Here is a 22,259-nt window from a genome sequence, read left to right as displayed (position 1 = left end):
GCCCAAATTTGGTGTAATGTATTCGACCCATATTTGCTATGCCATGTCTGGGCCACCATAGGTTCACATTCAGATTTGTTAGTGATTACTGTCCCTCACCTTCTCCAAAACTGGCCCAGATATGTTTTTAAGAAAACTGGGCCACATTTGCTGCATTATATGTGGGCCAGTTTAGGCTCACATCCTGGTTAGCCAGTGCTGACTTTGCTGTACTTTTGCCAAATGTGGCCCAAATTTGGTGTAATGTATTCGGCCCATATTTGCTATGCCATGTGTGGCCCACTTTAGGTTCATATTCAGATTTGTGAGTGATTTCTATCCCTCACCTTTGCCAAAACTGGCCTAGATATGTTTTTAAGAAAACTGGGCCACATTTGCTGCATTATATGTGGGCCAGTTTAGGCTCACATTCTGGTTAGCCAGTATTGACTTTGCCATATATTTGCCAAATGTGGCCCAAATTTGCTGTGATGTATTCGGCCCATATTTGCTCTGCCATGTGTGGGCCACTTTAGGTTCACATTCAGATTGGTTAGTGATTACTGTCCCTCATCTTTGCCAAAACTGGCCCAGATATTTTTTAAGAAAACTGGTCCACATTTGTTGCATTATATGTGGGCCAGTTTAGGTTCACACCCTGGTTGGCCGGTGCTGACTTTGCCATAAATTTGCCAAATGTGGCCCAAATTTGGTGTAATGTGTTCGAGCCATATTTGCTATGCCATATGTGGCCCACTTTAGGTTCACATTCAGATTTGAAAGTGATTACTATCCCTCACCTTTGCCAAAACTGGCCCAGATAGGTTTTACCATAATCGGGCCTCATCTGCTGCACTCAATGTGGGCCAGTTTAGGTGTACACCCTGGTTAGCCAGTGCTGGCTTTGCCATATATTTGCCAAATGTGGCCCAAATTTGATGTAATGTATTCGGGCCATATTTGCTATACCATGTGTGGGCCACCTTAGGTTCACATTCAGATTTGTTCGTGATTACTGTCCCTCACCTTTGCCAAAACTGGCCCAGATATGTTTTAACATAATTGGGCCTCATTTGCTGCACTTAATGTGGGCCAGTTTAGGTTCACTCCCTGGTTAGCCAGTGCTGACTTTGCCATACATTTTACAAATGTGGCCCAAATTTGCTGTGATGTATTCGGCCCATATTTGCTCTGCCATGTGTGGGCCACAATAGGTTCACATTCAGATTCGTCAGTGATCAATGTCCCTCATCTTTGCCAAAACTGGGCCAGGTGTTTTTTACTTAATTGGGCCGCATTTGCTGCATTATATGTGGGCCAGTTTAGGTTTACACCCTGGTTAGCCAGTGCTGACTTTGCCATACATTTGCCAAATGTGGCCCAAATTTTGTATAATGTATCCAGGCCATATTTGCAAATTCCATGTGTGGCCCACTTTAGGTTCATATTCAGATTCGCCAGTGATTACTGTCCCTCACCTTTGCCAAAAATGGCCCAGATATGTTTTAACATAATTGGGCCTTATTTGCTGCACTATGTGTGGGCCAGTTTAGGCTCACACCCTGGTTAGCCAGTGCTGACTTTGCCATATATTTGCCAAATGTGGCCCAAATTTGATGTAAAGTATCCGGGCCTTATTTTCTTTGCCAAGTGTGGGCCACTTTAGGTTCACATTCAGATTTGCCAGTGATTACTGTCCCTCATATGTGCCAAAACTGGCCCAGATATGTTATAACATAACTGGGCCACATTTGCTGCAACATATGCGGGCCATATTTGGTTTACACCCAGATTAGTCATTGTCGGTTTTGCCAGATTTTTCCCATAGGTGGCCCACATTTGGTTTGTGATATTTGGGCCATATTCATTAATTATCATATGGGCCACTTTAGGCTCATATTCAGATTACACATTGCCATGAGTGCCGCATCTTTGCCTAAAAAGGCCCACATGTGATTTAAAATATTTGGGCCATATTTGCCATTTTACTTGTGGGCCACATCAGGCTCACATACAGTTTATCCGGGCCATAAGAAGGCCTGCAGTGCCGCATCATTGCCTGAAGTGGCCCACATCCGCTTGCTATCTGGGGTCAGTGTCATTGATTTGCCTCAAGATGCACACCAGTAAAACAATTGTTGTTGTCCTAACTGAACTAAGGCCTAATCCTAGCTTAATCTACGTCCTGTCTGTGAATGTGAAACCAGGCCTTTAATTGATAGAAAGTAAAAAAAAAAAAATTTAAAAAAATTAAATTAAAAAAAATGAAAAAGCATTCTGAATGGTAGTGTACATTTTAGTGAAATGCAATTGCAAATGCTTACTTATAGTTGTCTATCTACATTAATAAAGTGTGTATATATATATATATATATATATAATTTCCTTTAATGAGCATTTGTCCCTATCTGTTGTACGTCTCCTCTAGTGTAACAGAGTGTAATTCTTTCTTCAGCAGCAGCTCAAGAAATTGTGTTCCATTAGAGAGTGATAATGTGATGGTTATTGCACAGTCAATTGACTGACGGAACTGTAATAAAACGAGTAATGCCCCACAATGCTCCCCTAGGTGGCGGATGCATAAAAAGCTGACTTAGTGCTTTCTGGTTGGGTGATGTGTTGAAAAGAAGAGGCATGTGGCAGGGGAGCTTATTAGTGTGTTTGTGAAAAGGCCTATAAAAAACCGAACAAGCTGGTTTAAATGTATGTCTACTGCTATTTCTAATCAGTTTTATCTTTTTTGCCTATTTTTCCTCTGTTTCATCCATACCTGTTCCTCCATTTCTTTCTCTTACTTCTCAGAGTGTAACTGCAGTGGTCTTGCTGATGAATGTGTGTTTGATGCTGAGCAGTACCGCAGCACAGGAAGTGGGGGGCGCTGTGTTGGCTGCAGGGAAAACACAGTTGGCCCTCACTGTGAGCAATGCAGAGAAAACTTCTTTAGATCATTACCGCAGCATTCCTGCCAAGACTGCAACTGTAATACAATGGGTAAGCATGTGCAATATGTAATGAGTGAGCATATGTAAGACTCCAACTATAATACAATGGCACACACAATCAAAGCAATTGTGCACCAGTCACTCTCATACACACTTTATATGTTAGTATCTTATATGAACCGTAATCAGACATAAATGCTCTCTATCTCATATACTCATGCAAATGTACATCTATAGCCTACATTCTGTACAAATATACAGCTACAGTGGGAAAAATAAGGCACACAAAAACACATAGCTACAAAGAAATTAAATTGGGTTTTTATAACAATAGTTATAATATCTATTTCTACAATATCTATGTTTCCATTCACAATTTGAGAATTTACTATTTGCTCAAAATATTGCATTAATAATTTTTTGCGGAAGCCTATATAAGAAATGACTAGCATCTAAGGGCGCGCTGTTTCATGCATACTGAGCTTTTTACACTGTTAAAGACTTGGATTCCCATCCTAAACATTGACAAAGTTTCAAAAACTAAGTTGGACGTTTGATAAAGTATTTCTGTGTCAAAAATACTCCTTCCGGTTTCTCACAAGTTTCGGAGAGTTTTTTTTTGAGTATGGGTCGGCTTGACGTCGACAGAGCGGAAGGTCCTTGTATGGGCCGTACGGGCTCTTCTCCCGGAAGGGTGCACGCGCAAGCGACCGGACCAGAGCGAGAGAGGAAATGCATGCCCATAAACACTGCACTCAAGGTGGAGATCCATTTGTCCGTGCAACACTTCTGTCGTGCCGCGCCGCACTCCACTTTATTCCTATGGGTGACGTCAAGCGACTTTAACGCGCCCACACAGCATTCCGGGAAGGCAGCGCTGCATTTGAACCGATTTGAACGTAGAAATGATGGGAAGCTTCACATCACGCTTCAGTCATGTCGCAAAAGTGGATCTCACTGCTGTCACAGGATTTCACGAAATCAACAATGTTGGGTATCGATATCGATTCGGGGACAGTGCAGTTTTTTCAATATACGAATGACAATCACAGGATAAGTTATTTATTATCTGTCTGCAGTACTGGAGGCTGCACTTTTAGGACCGTCACAGTTTCAGGACAGCATTTCTAGGACCCTCGTGTTTTTGTGACAACGCCATCTAGCCAACAAAGGAGACCTGTTTGAAACTTAACCTAAACCTAAACGCTAGTGTGTGTGAGTGAGATAGTGTGAGTGTGTGTCCCTACATTATGGGGATAAAATGTCCCTACAAAGATGGTAAAGTCTTGAAAATTGTTGGTCCCCATTAGGAAAATAAATTACACTAAGTGGTGTTTTTTAGACATTTGTTTGTGATGGGTAGGTTTAGTGTTGGATGGAATATACAGTTTGTACAGTAAACAAAAAACAAAAAACATCATGTCTGTGTAAAGTCCCCATAAAACATGAAAACACAACATTGCTTGGTCTTGCTGAAGTGAGAGGCCTGACTGAGTTGAAATCCTTCTGAGGCTGCTTTAAGTTATCCCAGTCTCATCAGCTGAGGCTGAAAGAAGTTTTAGTCCTCTAAGGAGCCTGAAAACATGCCTGAGAACAACAATGGCACAAGTGAGACTTAACAGTACCCACCAGGATGACACAGACTGTGTTTGGCTTCTTCAGATAACAAGGAACAAGATAATAGACACACTGACTGGATTACACACGAAGTAAAGTTACGTTTGTTTTAAACTGTCCCCTTGTCTTTATTAGTTATCTGTAACATTACATAATAATTCATTATTAATTAACAATGTGAATGTCAATATACAACTGAAGACTAATGTTATTTTGTGCTATCTTATGAGAGACTGTTCTGGGGGGCAGATTATTATTATTATTAATTAAACTTTGGCTCTGATGACTTGAATGATCACAAGAATGATTACTTTTTAGATATGTGAAATAAAAATGGTCGGCTTGTTCGTCCAGTTATCCAGTCACAACCACTGTTGAGGCAAAGTCACTTGAGTTTTTTGCAGCGCATGGAGGGGACTTCATGGTATATGTGTTTCCATCTTCGCTTCTTATCAGATAAAAATGTATCCGCCTCAGTTGAGCATGAACAGTTTTTCATGCACATTTGTAGAATTTATGCGCATCTTGGCATTTCAATAAATGTTTTTTGCATCTCAAAATGCACATAAAAAATAGGTGGATCATGGAAACAGCTAATACAAATAAAGGTGATGAATAGGGGAACATTTTTTATTATTTAAAAAAAATTCAGATATGCTGTCTATTTGTGTGATATTTTGCAATATTAATGATTGTTAATGCAAGGGGAAAAATTTAGCACATTTAAAATTATTTGTCGCTGTTTAATTACACGTTAATCATGTTTATCTTGTATCTGAAATATCTGATTTTGCTTCAGGTGACAAAATGTGTGTATTAGATATGTTAAAATTAGCATGTATTAACCTTTATTGGATGATTTTTTTTTTAGCTGGGGAAATTATTCTTTAATGAAACTGAAACTATCCATGTACTCATTAAAAGACCTAAAGGCTACAAATGTCTGTCAAAACCATAGACTGTAAAAAATAACCCAAAACGGGTCAAAACCCGTCTACCCTCTTTCTGTCTCTCACCAGGTTCTATGAGTTTGCAGTGTGATGCAGATGGAGTGTGCGTGTGCTGGCCAGGTGTGTCTGGTGTGAAGTGTGACATTTGCAAGTCTGGCTTCCATTCTCTTGGCCCTGGTGGATGCAGGTAATGAGAGCGGGAGTATCTCTACCAATAATTCGTCAAATGAGCAAAAATATTGGATTCTTGTTCTAACTACACTGGAAACCCTTAAATAACTCACACATAGCAGAAGTCAGCCAAAGTGCATTAATTATAAAGATACAAACAAACCAGAAGGTCCATTTACCATTTATTACCTACCCCATCACACTAATCTTCGGAACAGAACAATGCTGTAAAACTCATTTGATTTCATCCAAATTACACCACAATTGAAACATAATTATATCACCATTTCAGAAACCTTTTTAGGGATTAAACACTACACCATTGCAGACTATCTGTACGCAGCGAAATATTTAAAAATGTAGAACAATCTTGACAAGACAACCAGCAGATGCAGGAAAACATGGCTTCCACAACAGGAAAGAGTCCTTGAATAATAATCTTTTTAAAATTGTAATATGATACCAAATTCACAACCAAATAAATAAATAAAATCTTGGTAATGCCACAGTACTTGTTTATTCATGAGGAATAGTGATTGATTTCACTTGTATCTGCACCTCTAACACTGAACTTATGTTCATTATTGCTGTACTTATTTTTAGACTTTAGTTGCATTTATTTATTTATATTATTTTATTTTATTTTTTACTTTATTTTATCTTTATTTTATGATTTAAGATGAAAAAAAGAAGCAAATATTTTATGCGCACCGAGGCTGCTTTTATTTGATCAAAAATACCATAAAATAATAATATAATATTAATAATATTAATAAATACACCGATCAGGCATAACATTGACAATATTTAATTATTGTGATATTCCTAATATTGTGTTGGTCCCCCTTTTGTTGCCAAAACAGCCCTGACACGTCGAGGTGTGCTGTGGTATCTGGCGCCAAGATGTTAGCAACAGATACTTTAAGTTCCCTAAGTTGTGAGGTGGTGCCTCCATGGATCAGACTTGTTTGTTCAGCTTGTCCCACAGATGCTCGATTTTGCCACCAGGGGATACCATTTCCATGAAAGGGTGTACATGGTGTGCAACAATGCTTAGGTAAGTTGTAAGTGTCAAAGTAACATCCACAACATGGATGGCAGGACCCAATGTTTCCCAGCAGAACATTGCCCAAAGCATCACACTGCTTCTGCCAGCTTGCCTTCTTTCCATTATGCATCCTGGTGCCATGTGTTCCCAAACGCAACAAACTGTGATGCACTGTGTATTCTGACACCTTTCTAGCAGAACCAGCATTAACTTCTTGAGCAATTTGAGCTACAATAACTCGTCTGTTTGATCGGACACCACGGGCCAGCCTTCGCTCCCCATGTGCATCAATGAGCCATGACCCTGTTGCCGGTTCACCACTGTTCTATCCTTGGATCACTTTTAATCAATATTGACCACAGCAGTCCGGGAACACGCAACAAGAGCTGCAGTTTTGGAGATGCTCTGACCCAGTCATCTGGCCATCACAAATTGGCCCTTGTCAAATTCGCTCAAATCCTTACGCTTGCCCATTTTTTCCTGTTTCTAACACATCAGCTTTGAGGACAAAATGTTCACTTGCTGTCTAATATGTCCCACCCACTAACAGGTGCCGCGATGAAGAAATTATCAGTGATATTCACTTCACCTAGTGCTCATATTCTTATGCCTGATCGGTGTCTTATTGCAATTTAAAATAACTTTTCTATTTTAATATATTTTAAAATGTCATTTATTCCTGTGATGTCAAAGCTGAATTTTCACCATCATTTATCCAGTCTTCAGTGACACGTGATCCTTCAGAAATCATTCTAATTTGCTGATTTGATGATCAAATACCATTTCTTATTGTCAATAAAACAGTGCTGCTTAATATTTTTGTATATTTTTAGGAAAAAAAGTATATTTTTTTAGAATGCGTTTATGAATAGAAAGTTCAAAAGAGCATACTTTTTTTAATAGAAATCTTTTTAAACATTTTAAATGTCTTTACACTAAATTCTTTATCAATTTAATGCCTCCTTGCAGAATACAATTATTAATTTCTTTAAGAAAATCTCCCTGATTGAAAATTTTTTTAACAGTATTGCATTTTTTATTGAAACCTTTTGTTCAATTTGGTTTTTATTATAAGAAATATTATAAAAAAGAAAGAAAGATTTCAGTATTGAGCTGCATGCAGATTATATCCACCTGAGGAGATATGCACATTGCATATGCACACTCAATGATGCAAATAATGGTGTAATGCAAAAGAAAACACAGGAGAAAGGCAAACGTCAAACAAAAATGTTATACCCCACTGCGCTTTCATGTGGCCCATGTGGGTCAGTGTTTTGGGGTACAAATTAATTGGTTCACTGGAGCGAAACGTGAAAGAAAAGAGATGAAAAGAGAGAGAAAGAGAGGTGAAAAGTCACTTGTCAGGTAGGAGAATTGTGGGTAATCACAAAGCAGGCAAAACTGTGGTTTCAGGCCATGTTGCAGCAGATCATGGTGAAAGTTTAAAAAAAAAAAAAGTTTACACTTGGTAGAGCAGCTCTGACCTAAGTCTGTCGGCCGACTAACCTGCACACTACAGGCACATCAGTGGTCACGGTGGCTCATTCATCTATTTATATCTGTGTATGTGCATGTGTGTTCAAACAGGTTGTGTGAGTGTGATGACAGGGGCAGTGTAGGAGTGTGTTCAGCTGAAGATGGGCGCTGCTATTGCAAGGCTAATGTAGAGGGACACTCCTGCAACAGGTGAATATCTACTCCTCACCCTTGCATACCATCTCTTTCTCTGTCTTTAACTCACATCTCTTCTCTCTTTATTTCTCATCTGCAACATTTGGCATGCATTTTATCATTGACAGAGCAAGATACTTATTAGCATATTCAGCACAGACCAGATCCATGACAAATAATTGTTATGATTGCAAAATACTACAGAAATCAGTCATTTATGTAAATTAAGTAGTATTTTCGATCAGTTGTAATACATTTTATTTTGTCGCTTAATAGGCCTACTACTATGCCCATGTCATAAACAAATTCCTCCTGTTAGCATAAATCAATGGAGAAATGCACATTTGCACTCCTCTCAATAAATAAGCACCACATTTCCCAGATCTTCATATAAATGATTTGATCAATTTGAGGAAAACTGAACACTTTCTACCAGTACTTGGCTATATTAGTCTGCTTCGTGTGTCTTTGTTTGTATTATAGGTGTAAACCAGGCTCCTTCCACCTCCAGCTGGATAACCCAGATGGCTGTAAGACATGTTTTTGCTTTGGACACTCCCTTGCCTGTTCGTCCTCCAATCAGCACATGGCTATTAATATTACTTCAGACTTCCTAGAAGGTAATTTATCAATTACACTTTTTTTTAACATGATTTACATACTGAATATCTGTGATCACAATTTTCGCCCCCCCACTGCAATCACACATTTAAGTGAAATGTGTGTGATTGCAGTGGGGGGGCGAAAATTGTGATCACAGATATTCAGTATTATATTATACTATATATTACACAGATATTCAGTATTATATTATACAAATATTACCTGATCAATATTACAAAACGTGCTTATAATATAAGCACGTTTTGTAATACTGATCAGGTAATATTTAAGATGAATATTATTAGGTCTGGGACAAACCATTTACATGCTGATTTATCGCGATATTTCCAGCCGTGAGATGTTATCGATACTCTGGCACCAAGTATCGATATTCATTAGACTTTACCGTTTCATTTAAGAAAACTGTCATATAATGAACACAGACACAGGTCTTCACGGTAACCTGTCAAAATAATAGCTTGTTTTAATGTGAAATTAGATATATATTAAATGTATACATTTTTCAAGCTTATGGCTGTTTGATAGCTGTAAATGAACTTATTGTACATTGTTGCTATTTTAAAAAAATAGATGAACTGTTAAATGAAATACATGATCATATGGATGATTTTCTTGCAATATATCGTCTGTCAGAGTTTCGCTGGTGTTGTGATATATCATTATCGTGGGCAAAATATGGTGATTGCATCGTATATTGTGAGTTATCCTGTTATTCCCACCCCTATTTTTTATGTAACTGACGTGTTTTAAATGACTTTAGGTGAATACATAGTAGGGTCCAAAGCAACTGAGACCTCATTGAAAGTGTATTTAATATCCCTTTTTAACAAAGGTTCAGTATTTTTAACATTTAAAAAAAAAATGTGAAAAGATTTGAATGATAAAACAGAAAAAAATGTGTGATGTCAGATTAAATAGAATGGTTTAAGATTTCGCACATATTTCAGATTATTTTTTGATCTGATCTGATAAATTTTTTAAAATGATTTATGTGACCTCATACAGATGGTCTTGCTTCCACTGAAGCACAAGACACTCCAAAATCATTTTGTTGCTCATCTAAAATCATTTTGGTTTTACAGAAACATCTGGAGTTCTAAAATGTACTAACATTTTAATGTAACTATTTATGATGATCATTCAATTTGCAGAAAAACATTTAATCTTTTTGTATTAAATAAAAAGAAAGGGAAATCTTTTCTATGTGTACTCTGTGTTTAGATCCAGACGGCTGGAAGGGTGTGTTCTCCGAAGGGCACGAGCAATCCCTCATCTGGAAGGAGGGAGAAGTCTATCTGTTGCCCTATAGAGAGGAAAATGGCTTCTACAAAGCACCTGGTAGGACAGCAAGTAGGCTATACACTTCCCCTTAGAACATGTGTTAATAAAAGTTGGTCTTCCTTTAAACTACTCTAGACTATTTAACAGACTCTCGATTACAGTCTCTGTCACGATGGCTGAGTTATGTAATTATGCTCCCAATTAGAGAACATTTCAGGACGAGGACATATCTACAAGTTAAACCAACACAATTGATTTACATTACGTCTGTACAGACTAAGCTTTGTTTGACTTTATGTGATAGTATCATTTATTACAAGCTTTTTTTATTTAGCGAAAACAAACAATTGATAAACAGAAAGCTAGAATTAACATGCATGGCCATAAATAGGTTTCATCATGTAAATATGTTAAGTGAGTATTTCATAGAGCAGCCTTTGAAGATAAACCAGCTATACAGGCCAGTCCAGAGGCGTTTTAGTCCACAGTGTAGTGGACAGGCTGAGGGCGTTTTACTCTTGTCTACACAGCAATTTACCGCCGCGGGAGACACTTAGCCAGACCAACTTGGCCGCTCACTCTGGGAGAAATCCTGTTAATATGACGTCTTCATGTCTCACACATTTTCTCATGGGCTACACGTAGACACAATGTCTTGGGATTGAATACACTTAAAATACATGAACGTGTCTTTTTTGTGATGCAACAATTTTATGGTAAGGATTCTTATGTATCCGCAATGTCCTAATGTGCGTGTTTAGTGTCATCTATCTTTGTTTTCCCACCACTGACTGGCTGCAGAATGCAGCGTTGCCCCTTTTGCTGCTCTTTGGAGCACTTGGTGCCGTCTCTCTTATCGCTGCGGCGCAGGGCTTGTTTGTGCCGCTCTGGCCGCTCCGCTAAAATGCGCCGAGATCTATTGCTCCCTCGATGCGTTTAACGATCTCATTTGCTTTCCTTCCCTCCCTGTTTCCCCGTTCGCTCGCGCCTCCTCATCCATGTGCATTTAGAATACAGCCACCCTGACGGCTCCAACAGCACCCAAGGACCTTTTAGATTATCCTTTTCATAAATGTCATTCCCTGATTTGCGCTGTGCTTTATTTGGATCTTTAATGCTTTTCACACATCACTGGTCTCAGCAGAGAGGAAATTTCTATGTGAAGGAGGAACACTTCCCTGATTAAGTCTGTCTTGAGTATTGGAAGGAGTTTAATAGATGGTATGAGTGTGTATGTTTGCGTGCGAATGGTTTTCTCTTGAATAGCTCATCTAGCTGGGCACAGCTTTGGGCTTTTGACACCACTGAAGCTGCCATGTCAACAGAGGGGTGACAAGATACCATAGCCAAGCAGCCAAGCCAAGAGTTTAGCTGGCTGACTGAGCCAGACCGTGTGTGTGTGTGTGTGTGTGTGTGTGTGTGTGTGTGTGTGTGTGTGTGTGTGTGTGTGTGTGTGTGTGTGTGTGTGTGTGTGTGTGTGTGTGTGTGTGTGTGTGTGTGTGTGTGTGTGTGTGTGTGTGTGTGTGTGTGTGTGTGTGTGTGTGTGTGTGTGTGTGTGTGTGTGTGTGTGTGTGTGTGTGTGTGTGTGTGTGTGTGTGTGTGTGTGTTGTGCAGTCTCCCCAGAGGTACATCTGCTCCATGGTGAGAGGAAAGAGTGGAACATTTATCATAGCTTTGAGGAGAAAACAACATGTCACATACACACACACGTGCACACATAAACACACATACACACCTCCCAAAAGCTGGTCGCAAGCTGTCTCAGAGTCACAAACACAGATGGAGAGAAACGGAGGTCGCCAAGAGATTAGAGTTTGAGATGGATGGGGCTTGGAGGGAGATCTAAACGTCCCCATCCTCCGAGAGTCGTGTCCAGGTACCACATTTTGTCCATGAGCAACTTGGCCAGTGCACCCTGACAGCCAACCATATGCCTGGAATAAATCTCTCCGGCAATCATGGCTCCTGGCGTGACATATCAGATGTGATCAACTGAGACAAGTGGCACAAATTATGCTCAATCCTTTAATCACTGAGATTGATGTTTAAAGCCAGGGTTTAATCGTAATATCTCTCCCAACTTCACCTCCCTGTGTAAGACTGTGCTGATTGTAAAACGCAGATATATCAATAGAACTGCAGCAATAAGGCCAATTAGATTTATGAATGGACACCTCTATTAAAAGGTCTGATATATGCCGCATTGATTCTGCTTCGGGATTATTATTATTATTTTGTACAATGGCGTGGGATGAAACCCGGAAAAAGTGCAAGCACACCTCACTGTGGTTGCAATGAGAAGCTCAGAGGTAAATACTGAATAAATACCTGATTTATAAGCCTGTCCACCCTCACTGACTGATCTGCCTTGCCGATACTGTATAACAGAACAGGATCTTTGCTGTTTTTATGTCGCTTTTTTTACTTGTTGCTCCATACTTGGATGACTTTTTAATCTGTGGAAGATATTTTGAAAAATGTTGGTAAGCAAACAAACTTTTGATGACTCCCATTATATAGTCCAAAAAATAAAACACACACACACACACACACAGACACGCGACTTAAAGGGTTACTTCAGCGATTTAGCAGAAGGCTTTGTATCAGTAATTTCACATTTCTACTGCATTAATGAACCAGTTTAAATACAAAGCTTATTGCTAAATCAAAGTAACCCTGTAAAGAGATGAATACATGTAAAATTACTCTTATGACACTCCCCCCCCCCCCCCTTGGGACATAAGAGAGTTATTTGTAGAAATACCAGTTGGTTCTGTTCTGTGTGTGTGTGTGTGTGTGTGTGTGTGTGTGTGTGTGTGTGTGTGTGTGTGTGTGTGTGTGTGTGTGTGTGTGTGTGTGTGTGTGTGTGTGTGTGTGTGTGTGTGTGTGTGTGTGTGTGTGTGTGTGTGTGTGTGTGTGTGTGTGTGTGGGTGTCATACAGTAGAAGTCAATTACAAAAAAAAAAAAAAAATGTATATCTTCTTTTGTGTCCTGCATATGAAATAAAGTAAAAATATGATGACAATTTTGTTGGGGGGTGAACTATTTCTTAAAGGTAAGTCTTGAACTCACAGCCTTGCTTTCATTTATTTTAAATAATTTTGCGTTCTACCCTGACTGGGGTTTATTGCAGTGAATGGTTAAAAAAAAAAAAAAAAATGTTTAATTTCAGTTACTTTAGAGATTGTTTCTTCACATTCTGTTCATTTAAGTACAAACTCAAACCCCCAGAAAGATGTAGAAAATGCCTTTTCAGCAGGCCTCTCCCTATAAAAAAAACCCAGATGCTCAATCCATCCCCTCAGAGGGACTGTTTGTGTGAAGCTGAGGAAATTTAATTGAGGCTCAGTGGGTTTAATTGAGTCAGGGAAAAGTTAAAGCCTGGATTGATTGTTAAGTTTGATGGCGGCTCGCTAAATGTCACCAGGCTTTGTCGTCGTGGTGACGATTAATTTGTTTGTCAGAGAGAGGGTTAACACCTCCATTTAATCAAATCTGATCTTGAAGAGATAGGAGTTAAACGTGGGGTGCTAGAAGCTTCTAACACTATTGACTATATTTTCTCATTTATAGCTTCAGTTTTTCCATCTCTGGAGAGTCTGTTTTGGGTGTTTTATAGCTTCAGTTTTTCCGTCTCTGGAGAGTCTGTTTTGGGTGTTGGAAGAAAAAAAACGCCTGCTGTAGATATTAGATTTTTTTTTTTAGTTTTTTTTTTTCACGTTAAAGTTTGCCTCAGCATCTCTACGGGTGCTGGAGTTTGTGAATAAGCTCTCATAGGGAAGGTTTCAGAATGCTGTCAGACCTGAAAACAACAGGAATCCAACAGGTACAGAACATTTTAGCCTCCTTTTGTTGAAGTTGACTCATACTTGTCTCTGCATGTGGAACAGCAGGGGTCGGAGAAGAAAATACACTCCCGCTAAGTATCTAACAAGCTTTCAGGTTGTCGGGCTTTAGAATGTTTTACAGCTCTTTGTTTTAGGTGAAGCATGTGGCGCTGTTCATGTATTTCAGGGCTCAGTTCGATGGTGAAGAGATGATGGGAACAAGAAACTCTTAGGGGTGCCACATAATGGTCCAGTAAGAGATTTGAACCCACAGAGTGGTCAATGCTTTAGATAACAGGAAGGACTATAATTTTGATATGATTTGTTTGTGGACTTTCCACAGTATGCCAAGAATTTGAACTAATGGACAAGGACATAGTTAGATAGATAAATGGTAAAAACTTACATTTTGCCATACCTGCTAATGGCCAGTGACTTTATCGGCCATACATATTTTACAAGCCTTTAAACTGTTTTTGCAAAAGTTTTGTTTGACAACAAAAGAATTAGTAGCCTATCTAATATAAATTTAAAACATTAAGACAATTAAAACATTGTTTCATTCATACTGCAAATCATAATTTTGGTCTGAATATAAGACTGTGGCAAGCAGCGAGGCGAGGGACCATGTGAGAGCGGACCGGTGGCGAGTGTTAATGAGCGTCAGCTGCGCGCCACACCGGTCTTGTCTCCGGTGGCGGAGTGACGGGAGCATAAAAGGAGGAGCGAAGGCAGTGAAATACGAGAGAGGACCAGGCGTGGACTTTACGTTGAGTTTTGTTTATGTTTTGTTATGTGTGTGTATTAAAGGTATCTATTAAAAGTTGTTGAATGTAACGCAGTTCATAGATGGGAAGGAAGGAGCCGTGAACCGGCGAACATTCAACAACTTTTAAAAAACAAACAAAATGAAAGTAAACCGTGGGCAGCCCCTCACGGACGACTGCCCGCATATATAAATATGATTGCGGCAAAATCTGAAGTCCCAACTGCAGAATGAAAATCATAACATCTTGTTTTATCCAATTTAACTTAAGGCGAATGGGCTTGTAGTTTGTACGCTATCATACTGTACACACTTTTAAACAAAGCTTGCACGTCTATCCTTTACAAGGTGTGTTTAATTATTTGTTTTTGATGGGGCGCCTGAAGCAGCTGGTGGTGCCCCGGGGCCTCGCAGGACCATAATTCATCCTGGATCGGGGCCACTGTATCTGTAGGCGGTTAGATTTTACTCCTCACAGAAGTTAATGCTTGCTTCAGAACATTTTCCAGAGGTAAGTTACACTGAGGAAATAAAGTGAAAGTAATACCTGTGAAAAATGTGATAGAATAGGATGGAGAGGGTGAGCTAAGGGAAAGACATACTGTAACAAAATTGTCCAGAGATAGAATAGCCAGTGGTTACAGTAAAATAGTTTTATTGTATTGAGACTTTGAGAGAAATTCCTACACCTGCTGGAGGTGATTGGAGGCTCTGCTTCAGAGTAGTTGTTGTGCTATGTAAGAGGTCTCTCAATACTTCTAACCTAAGGGACGTTCATACACAGAACTCATTTGAGTTCCACAGCACTATTTCTCTATTGTTTTTCAATGAAAACATGCGCAAGGCTAGACAGACATGCTTGGACCTGCGCTTGCCTCTTGAATCTTTTGCGGTATCTTGCAGTTGATAAGTTAAAAATAAAAAATAAAAAATCTCTAAACATTTTTTTTTTTCATTCTACTTCCCATCATGTTTTTTTAAACTCAAAAAGGCATGTGAAAGCCGCCTTCCTCACACTCTTAGAAGAAAAGGTTCTATATAGAACCTGAAAAGATTCTATCGGCGCTACGTATTTGGAACCCATAAAAGGTTCTATATAGAACCCTTATTAAGTGCCAAAAGGGTTCTTTCTTGTCATTATAGAACCTTTTTAGCATAAAAGGCTAAAAAAGTATAACTCCAAAGAGCCTTTTATGCTAAAAAGGTTCTATAATTCTATAAATTATAAAAAGGTTTTTAAAGGTATGCTAAAAGGGTTCTAAAAGGACTCCTTAAAAAAACCTTTATGCTAAAAAGGTTCTATAATGACAAGAAAGAACCCTTTTGGCACTTAAAAATGGTTCTATACCATCTATACCACTTAAAAATGGTTCTAACCTTTTAGGGGTTCCAAATACGTAGCGCCGTTATAACCTTTTCTTCTAAGAGTGCAGTTACCCACTCATTTGATTACAAAAACATCAGGTCGTGACTCATGTTCTATACAAAAATATGTGATTTTATTATGTGTAAAGTTTAGCAAACATTAATGGTTACTGTGTTTTAAACAGGGCCTAAAATGATTTGTGAGTATATGAAATCGGCAGTTGGCCATTTTTATGAATTCTAACAATGAAAGTGAACAAATGTGAATAACGCTCTGGACAGATGACGTGCTAGTGCTGCATCGTCACAAAAGTTTAAAATATTTAAATATTCAAGTGCAAGAAGACGGGAAATCAATACTCACACACTGTGAGGGAAGTTTAGTGTTTAGACATCTAAAGCTCATGTGAAAAAGCCACTTCTCAAACAGTACGCGAATATTGAAATGTGCTCTATTTTACGAACATATGTCACAAAATGCATGTCTCGGTAAGTAGTAAGTGAAGACATTGTATGGCTTGATTGAATGTAAAGAGTCGAAACAGACAACACGTGTGTACAGTATCAGTATATTGGATCGGTGCATTATTAGGTCGTAAAGTGACAGCAGTATTTTGCTGTTGACTGTTTATAATGTTAAATAAAAAGGACAAAAAAGTCACTCACTGCTCTTGACTGAATATCTATTGAAACTTTATCCTGTAGAGCCGATTTTTAGTAGAAAATGTAGTTGTAATTCTAATTGAAACAGTTTGATATCATGTTTAATGCTAATATTAACATAATAATCTATCTAAATGCAGTGTCAGGATGTTTGCTAACACACACACACACACACATACACACATACATGCACGCACACACACACACACACACACACACACACACACACACACACACACACACACACACACACACACACACACTTGTTTGTTTTTGTGACATACGGGGACATTCCATAGACGTAATGGTTTTTATACCGTACAAACCTTATTTTCTATCCCCCTACACTGCCCCTTCTGCATTTTTACTTTCTCAAAAAAAAAAAAAACTCATCCTGTATGATTTATAAGCATTTTGAAAAATGAGGACATGGGTAATGTCCTCATATTTCACCCTCTTCTTGTAATAGCTATGTCATACCTATGTCATAACGTATATATAACGTGAGTATATGAGGACTGCATAGAATAAGTAAAGAGGTTTTAGACACAATTCAAACCTCATTTGTACTGTGCATGTCTGTGGCATTCATTCGTTATTTTACATTTGATTATTTTAATTAATGTCTACTACAATGACAGTTATTGTTAAGTCATCAAAATTAAATTGGATAATAAGGATTTGCCTTTTGTTTACATAAAACTACTGTTTGCACAAAAATTATAAGTAACCTTGGAAAACAGATAAATCCGCTACACGATATCTGTACATATTACAAGGACACAAGCCCTGTGTTGTTGTTTTTTAAGTTAGAAATGAGATTTAATAACGCATACTGCTCCATTCTCTACAAGTATTGAAAATAATGCTGTAGCAAAGGAAGTGTAATAGAGCTAATGGCAAGCTTGACTGTGGCTGCTTTTTAAAATGTGCCAGCTACTTAACATCTACTCTGGCTTATTTTAGAATACATGCTTATTCAACGGAGATGAGTTTAGCGATTTAGGCCTAACAGTATAAGCAGTTATTATACTCTCTCTCTCTCTCTCTCTCTCTCTCTCTCTCTCTCTCTCTCTCTCTCTCTCTCTCTCTCTCTCTCTCTCTCTCTCTCTCTCTCTCTCTCTCTCTCTCTCTCTCTCTCTCTCTCTCTCTCTCTCTCTCTCTCTCTCTCTCTCTCTCTGTTTATATATGCTTACATAGCTCAGCATGGTGTTCTTTGAAATCTTGTTAAAGCTCTTTGAGGCAGGAGGATATAAGTGGCCATTTTGATTGTCCTCTTATACAAGAGATGTACTTACACAATCAGATCAGTGAGATTCAAACTTCTTTCTCCAAACCACAAAAACCCACTTCCTTTGGTAAACAGAACATTTTGCTCTCCTATTATATTTTTACAGTTGTTATCTGTCACGGTCACACTATCTTCATTGTACTAGTGTTTATCTTTGGTAATCGGGTCATTGCAGCTCAGTAGCTGGTGTAATGTGCTGGTAATCTGCAGGTTGTGAGTTTGTGTTCCAGAAAATTCTGTGCTGCCCTTGAGCAAACCACTTAACACAATTCACAGCCCAGCTGTTGCTACCAGATAGATCTTACACTCATGTTTGCTTAATCACACCATGGTCATATACAAATTGGAATATGCATGGGAATTGCTAAATGTTTTATCTTTATGTTGCAGATAAATATCTGGGGAACAAGTTGCTAAGTTACGGACGGACACTTAGCGTGTCATTTACGGCTGAGCTGGAGGAACTCTTGCCCAGAAGTGTGACTGTGATGCTGGAGGGCTCTGGAATATTGGTTTCTGCTGATTTGTACTTTAAACAGGATCATTATTCCTCACTGGAGAAGACACCCATCAAAACCTTCACTCTCAGGTGTGTGTGTGTGTGTGTGTTTGTGTGCGTGCGTGCGTGTGTATGTGCGTGCGTGCGTGCGTGGGTGTACTTGTTTATATTACATTGTGGGGACCAATGGACCAGCCAGCGGTCCCCACAATGTAAATGGATTCATAAACATATAGGCTACTAAATTATGTTTGTTTTTTTTATGTAAAAATGCAGAATGTTTCCTGTGATTGGGTAGGGGCAGTGTAGGGGTATATAATGTACAGTTTGTAGAGTGTAAAATCCCTACGGAAAGAATCCCTTACGCATAGTCCATACAATTCACAAAAAAGCATTGTGTGTGTGTGTGTGTGTGTGTGTGTGTGTGTGTGTGTGTGTGTGTGTGTGTGTGTGTGTGTGTGTGTGTGTGTGTGTGTGTGTGCGTGTGTTTTTCTCTACTATTCACTCATTTTTAGCCAGAATATTAGTATTCAAACAGAAATGTTTTCAAGTTTTAATAGTTATTTCAGGCACAAAATGAGTATGCAATACTAGATTTATTACAGAACTGAGATTTCATGGTTATAAATATATCGTGGTTGTTCCCTTGGAAGTGTAAGTGTTATAATTTCTTCTTGCAGCGCCACTAAAAGCTGGATATTACAGCAATTACTACACCGTTTTCAACCATTTCCATTTAGCGCAAACAACTTGTGAATTGATCACCAAAAAAAGAATTTTAATACCAGGTGGAAACAGTGCTATATGCTATAGGGAAATATGTTTGGATTGCTTAAAATAAGGGGCTCTTTTGTGTTCTCTGAGAAAGGTATTTTCAGTTTTCAATGGCAGACTGAAACATTTTTCCATTGAGACCACAAGGCTTATTATAAAGTTTTTTTTATACTTTTAATTGTGAGTATAACATGAATAAACATTTAAAAAAAAACTATTGTGTTTGTGTGTTTCAGCATGGCACGTTTACCTAAAAGTGTTTTCTGCTAACCTGGAGGTTGTTTTGTTCGTGGCAGCTTTTGCATTTTTTTGTTTTGACTCGTATATTTTCCTACCAGAGTGGCAATAAAATGTATATATTTTCTTGACTCATTCATACAGAGACATTCCTTTTTTTAGGAATGTTCGTTGGCTTAAATTGACTAGATCTAGTGTGCCTTAATGAAGAGCCTTGGTTTTACGTAAAATAGCGTATACTAAAAACACTAGTTATTATAGCAGGCACATTCACAGTCACATTTCTAACTATTATGTTTCTGCTTCCTTGCTGCTTTCCAGGTTAACAGAAAAGGACGTAAATCCATCTGTAACCCCGTTTGAATTTCTCCGAATGCTTTACAGTCTAACTGCTCTTCACATCAGCAATGCAGGGGGACAGAACTGTAAGTCAGTGTTTATATATTTGTGCACATTTTTAGGCAAACATGACATTAAACTGAAATGCAGACTTATTATAATTGATTTAAAATGGACAAATGCTGAAAAAGGGCATCATTGTGCATGTCATCTTTCCAAGTAAAGAAAGTGTCACATAGTGGAATACACAATATAGCTGAGTGAATTATATGTGTAAATACAGTTTTTGCTTTACATTCTGGAAAATGTACAATGGTAGCTAATGGAAAATATGAGTCATGAGTGTATTGCGTTTAACATTTAAGTTTGTGATTTCTGGTTTGGCATTCATTGTTTTTAGTTTTAGTTCATTTTCAATGGTTAAGAGAGGAACCAAGACAATTTCTCCATTCTTCTTCTTCCTCCTCCTCCTTCTTCGTTATTATTATTATTTATATAACTTTTCATATAAAAAATATACAATTAGCTTCTCAAGGCACTTAACATAAATAGTACTTATTGTTTTTGTTCAGTAAATCTGTTAAAAATACATACATTTTATATAACACATCTACAGTTTGTATCTCAAGCCACTTGTTGTTGTTGTTGTTTATTAAATATAATTATAAATATCAATATAGTGCCTACATTTTTAATTTCTACATATTTAATAAATAAATATCAGCAGGAGCAGAAAATAAAGCAGCATAATGTACATCTTCACTCGGGAAAAAGTAATGAGCTGTAGAAAAAGGGAAAACGACAATAAGAAACCTAAACTGCATATATACCTGCCACGCTGCACTAACAAATACATTAGGAATAAATACTGCAGTATTTTAATCTGAGATTAACATTTAATTTTGTATGATTCTACGGAGGAACACTACTGTGAAAATGTTTTCTCTCTCACACACTCTCTGTCTCTCTCACGTCTGTTTTCTCCATCAAAGGAAGTAAATTACAGCTTACCAAAGAGCATAATTATTCCTCTACCACGTCCTGCACTAACAGGTTCCTCTCATTGATCCTTGGAGACTGGTGTGCTGAAATAGGTGCATTTTTTTACCGTTCTCCCTTTCGTCTACAATGTACACATGATAATCAGTTTATGTAAATGAACACACGCATGCAACTGCCAGTATCTCCCCAAAGCACACATAAACATTGGTCTTCCTGGCCATGTCCTGATATGAAAGTTGAGACGATAGGATTCCCGAGACCCTGGAGAAAGAGAGAGTTGAGGTGAGAGAAACTTGATCTGTGTACAGACTCCCTCTATCACTATTTATTAGGCGGTATGGATCCCTGAGAGAAACAAAGACCCGCTCACCTTCACCATGTTCCACCTCTCCCCACTCAGTCCTTATTGATTAATTCATTCCTTGTTCATTTATTCATACGGTGATCAAAGATTCTATCTGCTTGCACCCAGTGCTCCTCATGTCTGTCTGTGTGTAAGCAAAGGTGAGAGAGAGGCAGAGGGGAGCTTTAGCAGGCAGGCTATGCAAGCTACATCGTGAGGGCAATTACAAGGGGACGGGTCACCGTGATTTCACATTCACTGTAGCTCCATGGTGGAGTGCTCTTCCCAAATCCATCAGAAGGGCTAAAACATTCTTTACCTTCAAAGAGGGAGAGAAAAAAACAGAACTCTCCCACATTTCTTCTGGAATCTTAATGAATAGAATGTTCAAAAGAACACCATTTATTTGATTTTCTTCTCTTTTTTTCTTGTTTACAGACACCTCTCAGCTCTCCAGGGTAACCCTTGAATCTGCAGTTCAGGCAACCTACCATCCTGATGTGGTTCCACATGCTCCGTGGGTGGAGGTGTGTACTTGTCCCACAGGATTCACTGGGCAATTCTGTGAACTCTGTGCTCCTGGATTCACCAGAGAGACCCCTAATGGTGGACCCTTCTCCCCATGTATACCTTGCAACTGCAATCAACATGGGACCTGCCACCCTGAGACAGGTTTGGAGTGTGTTTGCTTATTTGCATGCAGTCTGTACACGGCTTTCATGCATCGGATGTCTTCCAATTATACATCATATACTGTTTTCCTACAATAGCAATGTGCTTTGAAGCCAAGTTGGTTGTGGCAGCCATCTTGGTTTGGCGTCTGAGCAGATATTTTTTTTTTTTTTTGCAGAAACACTTTTGGCAAAG

General features: G+C 38.6%; 2 protein-coding genes across 2 annotated transcripts in view; both read left to right on the top strand.

Annotated features, from left to right (window-relative positions):
• Positions 1-22,259, top strand: part of aif1l (allograft inflammatory factor 1-like) — a 199,637-nt gene that overhangs the window by 115,503 nt on the left and 61,875 nt on the right. The window lies entirely within an intron of this gene.
• The window catches only part of lamc3 (laminin, gamma 3), a 131,159-nt gene that overhangs the window by 75,369 nt on the left and 33,531 nt on the right, over positions 1-22,259 (top strand). Inside the window, exons 5-12 of the mRNA XM_067438629.1 lie at positions 2,782-2,970; positions 5,558-5,675; positions 8,298-8,396; positions 8,865-9,001; positions 10,227-10,343; positions 18,589-18,787; positions 20,030-20,133; positions 21,831-22,064. Of these exons, the coding sequence (XP_067294730.1) occupies positions 2,782-2,970; positions 5,558-5,675; positions 8,298-8,396; positions 8,865-9,001; positions 10,227-10,343; positions 18,589-18,787; positions 20,030-20,133; positions 21,831-22,064 (1,197 nt within the window). The remainder of the gene's footprint in view (positions 1-2,781; positions 2,971-5,557; positions 5,676-8,297; positions 8,397-8,864; positions 9,002-10,226; positions 10,344-18,588; positions 18,788-20,029; positions 20,134-21,830; positions 22,065-22,259) is intronic.

The sequence above is a fragment of the Pseudorasbora parva genome, chromosome 3 (assembly GCF_024679245.1).
Source record: "Pseudorasbora parva isolate DD20220531a chromosome 3, ASM2467924v1, whole genome shotgun sequence".
NCBI lineage: Eukaryota > Metazoa > Chordata > Actinopteri > Cypriniformes > Gobionidae > Pseudorasbora > Pseudorasbora parva.
Note: the sequence above shows the minus strand (reverse complement) of the source record. Positions and strands in the feature narration are given on the sequence as shown.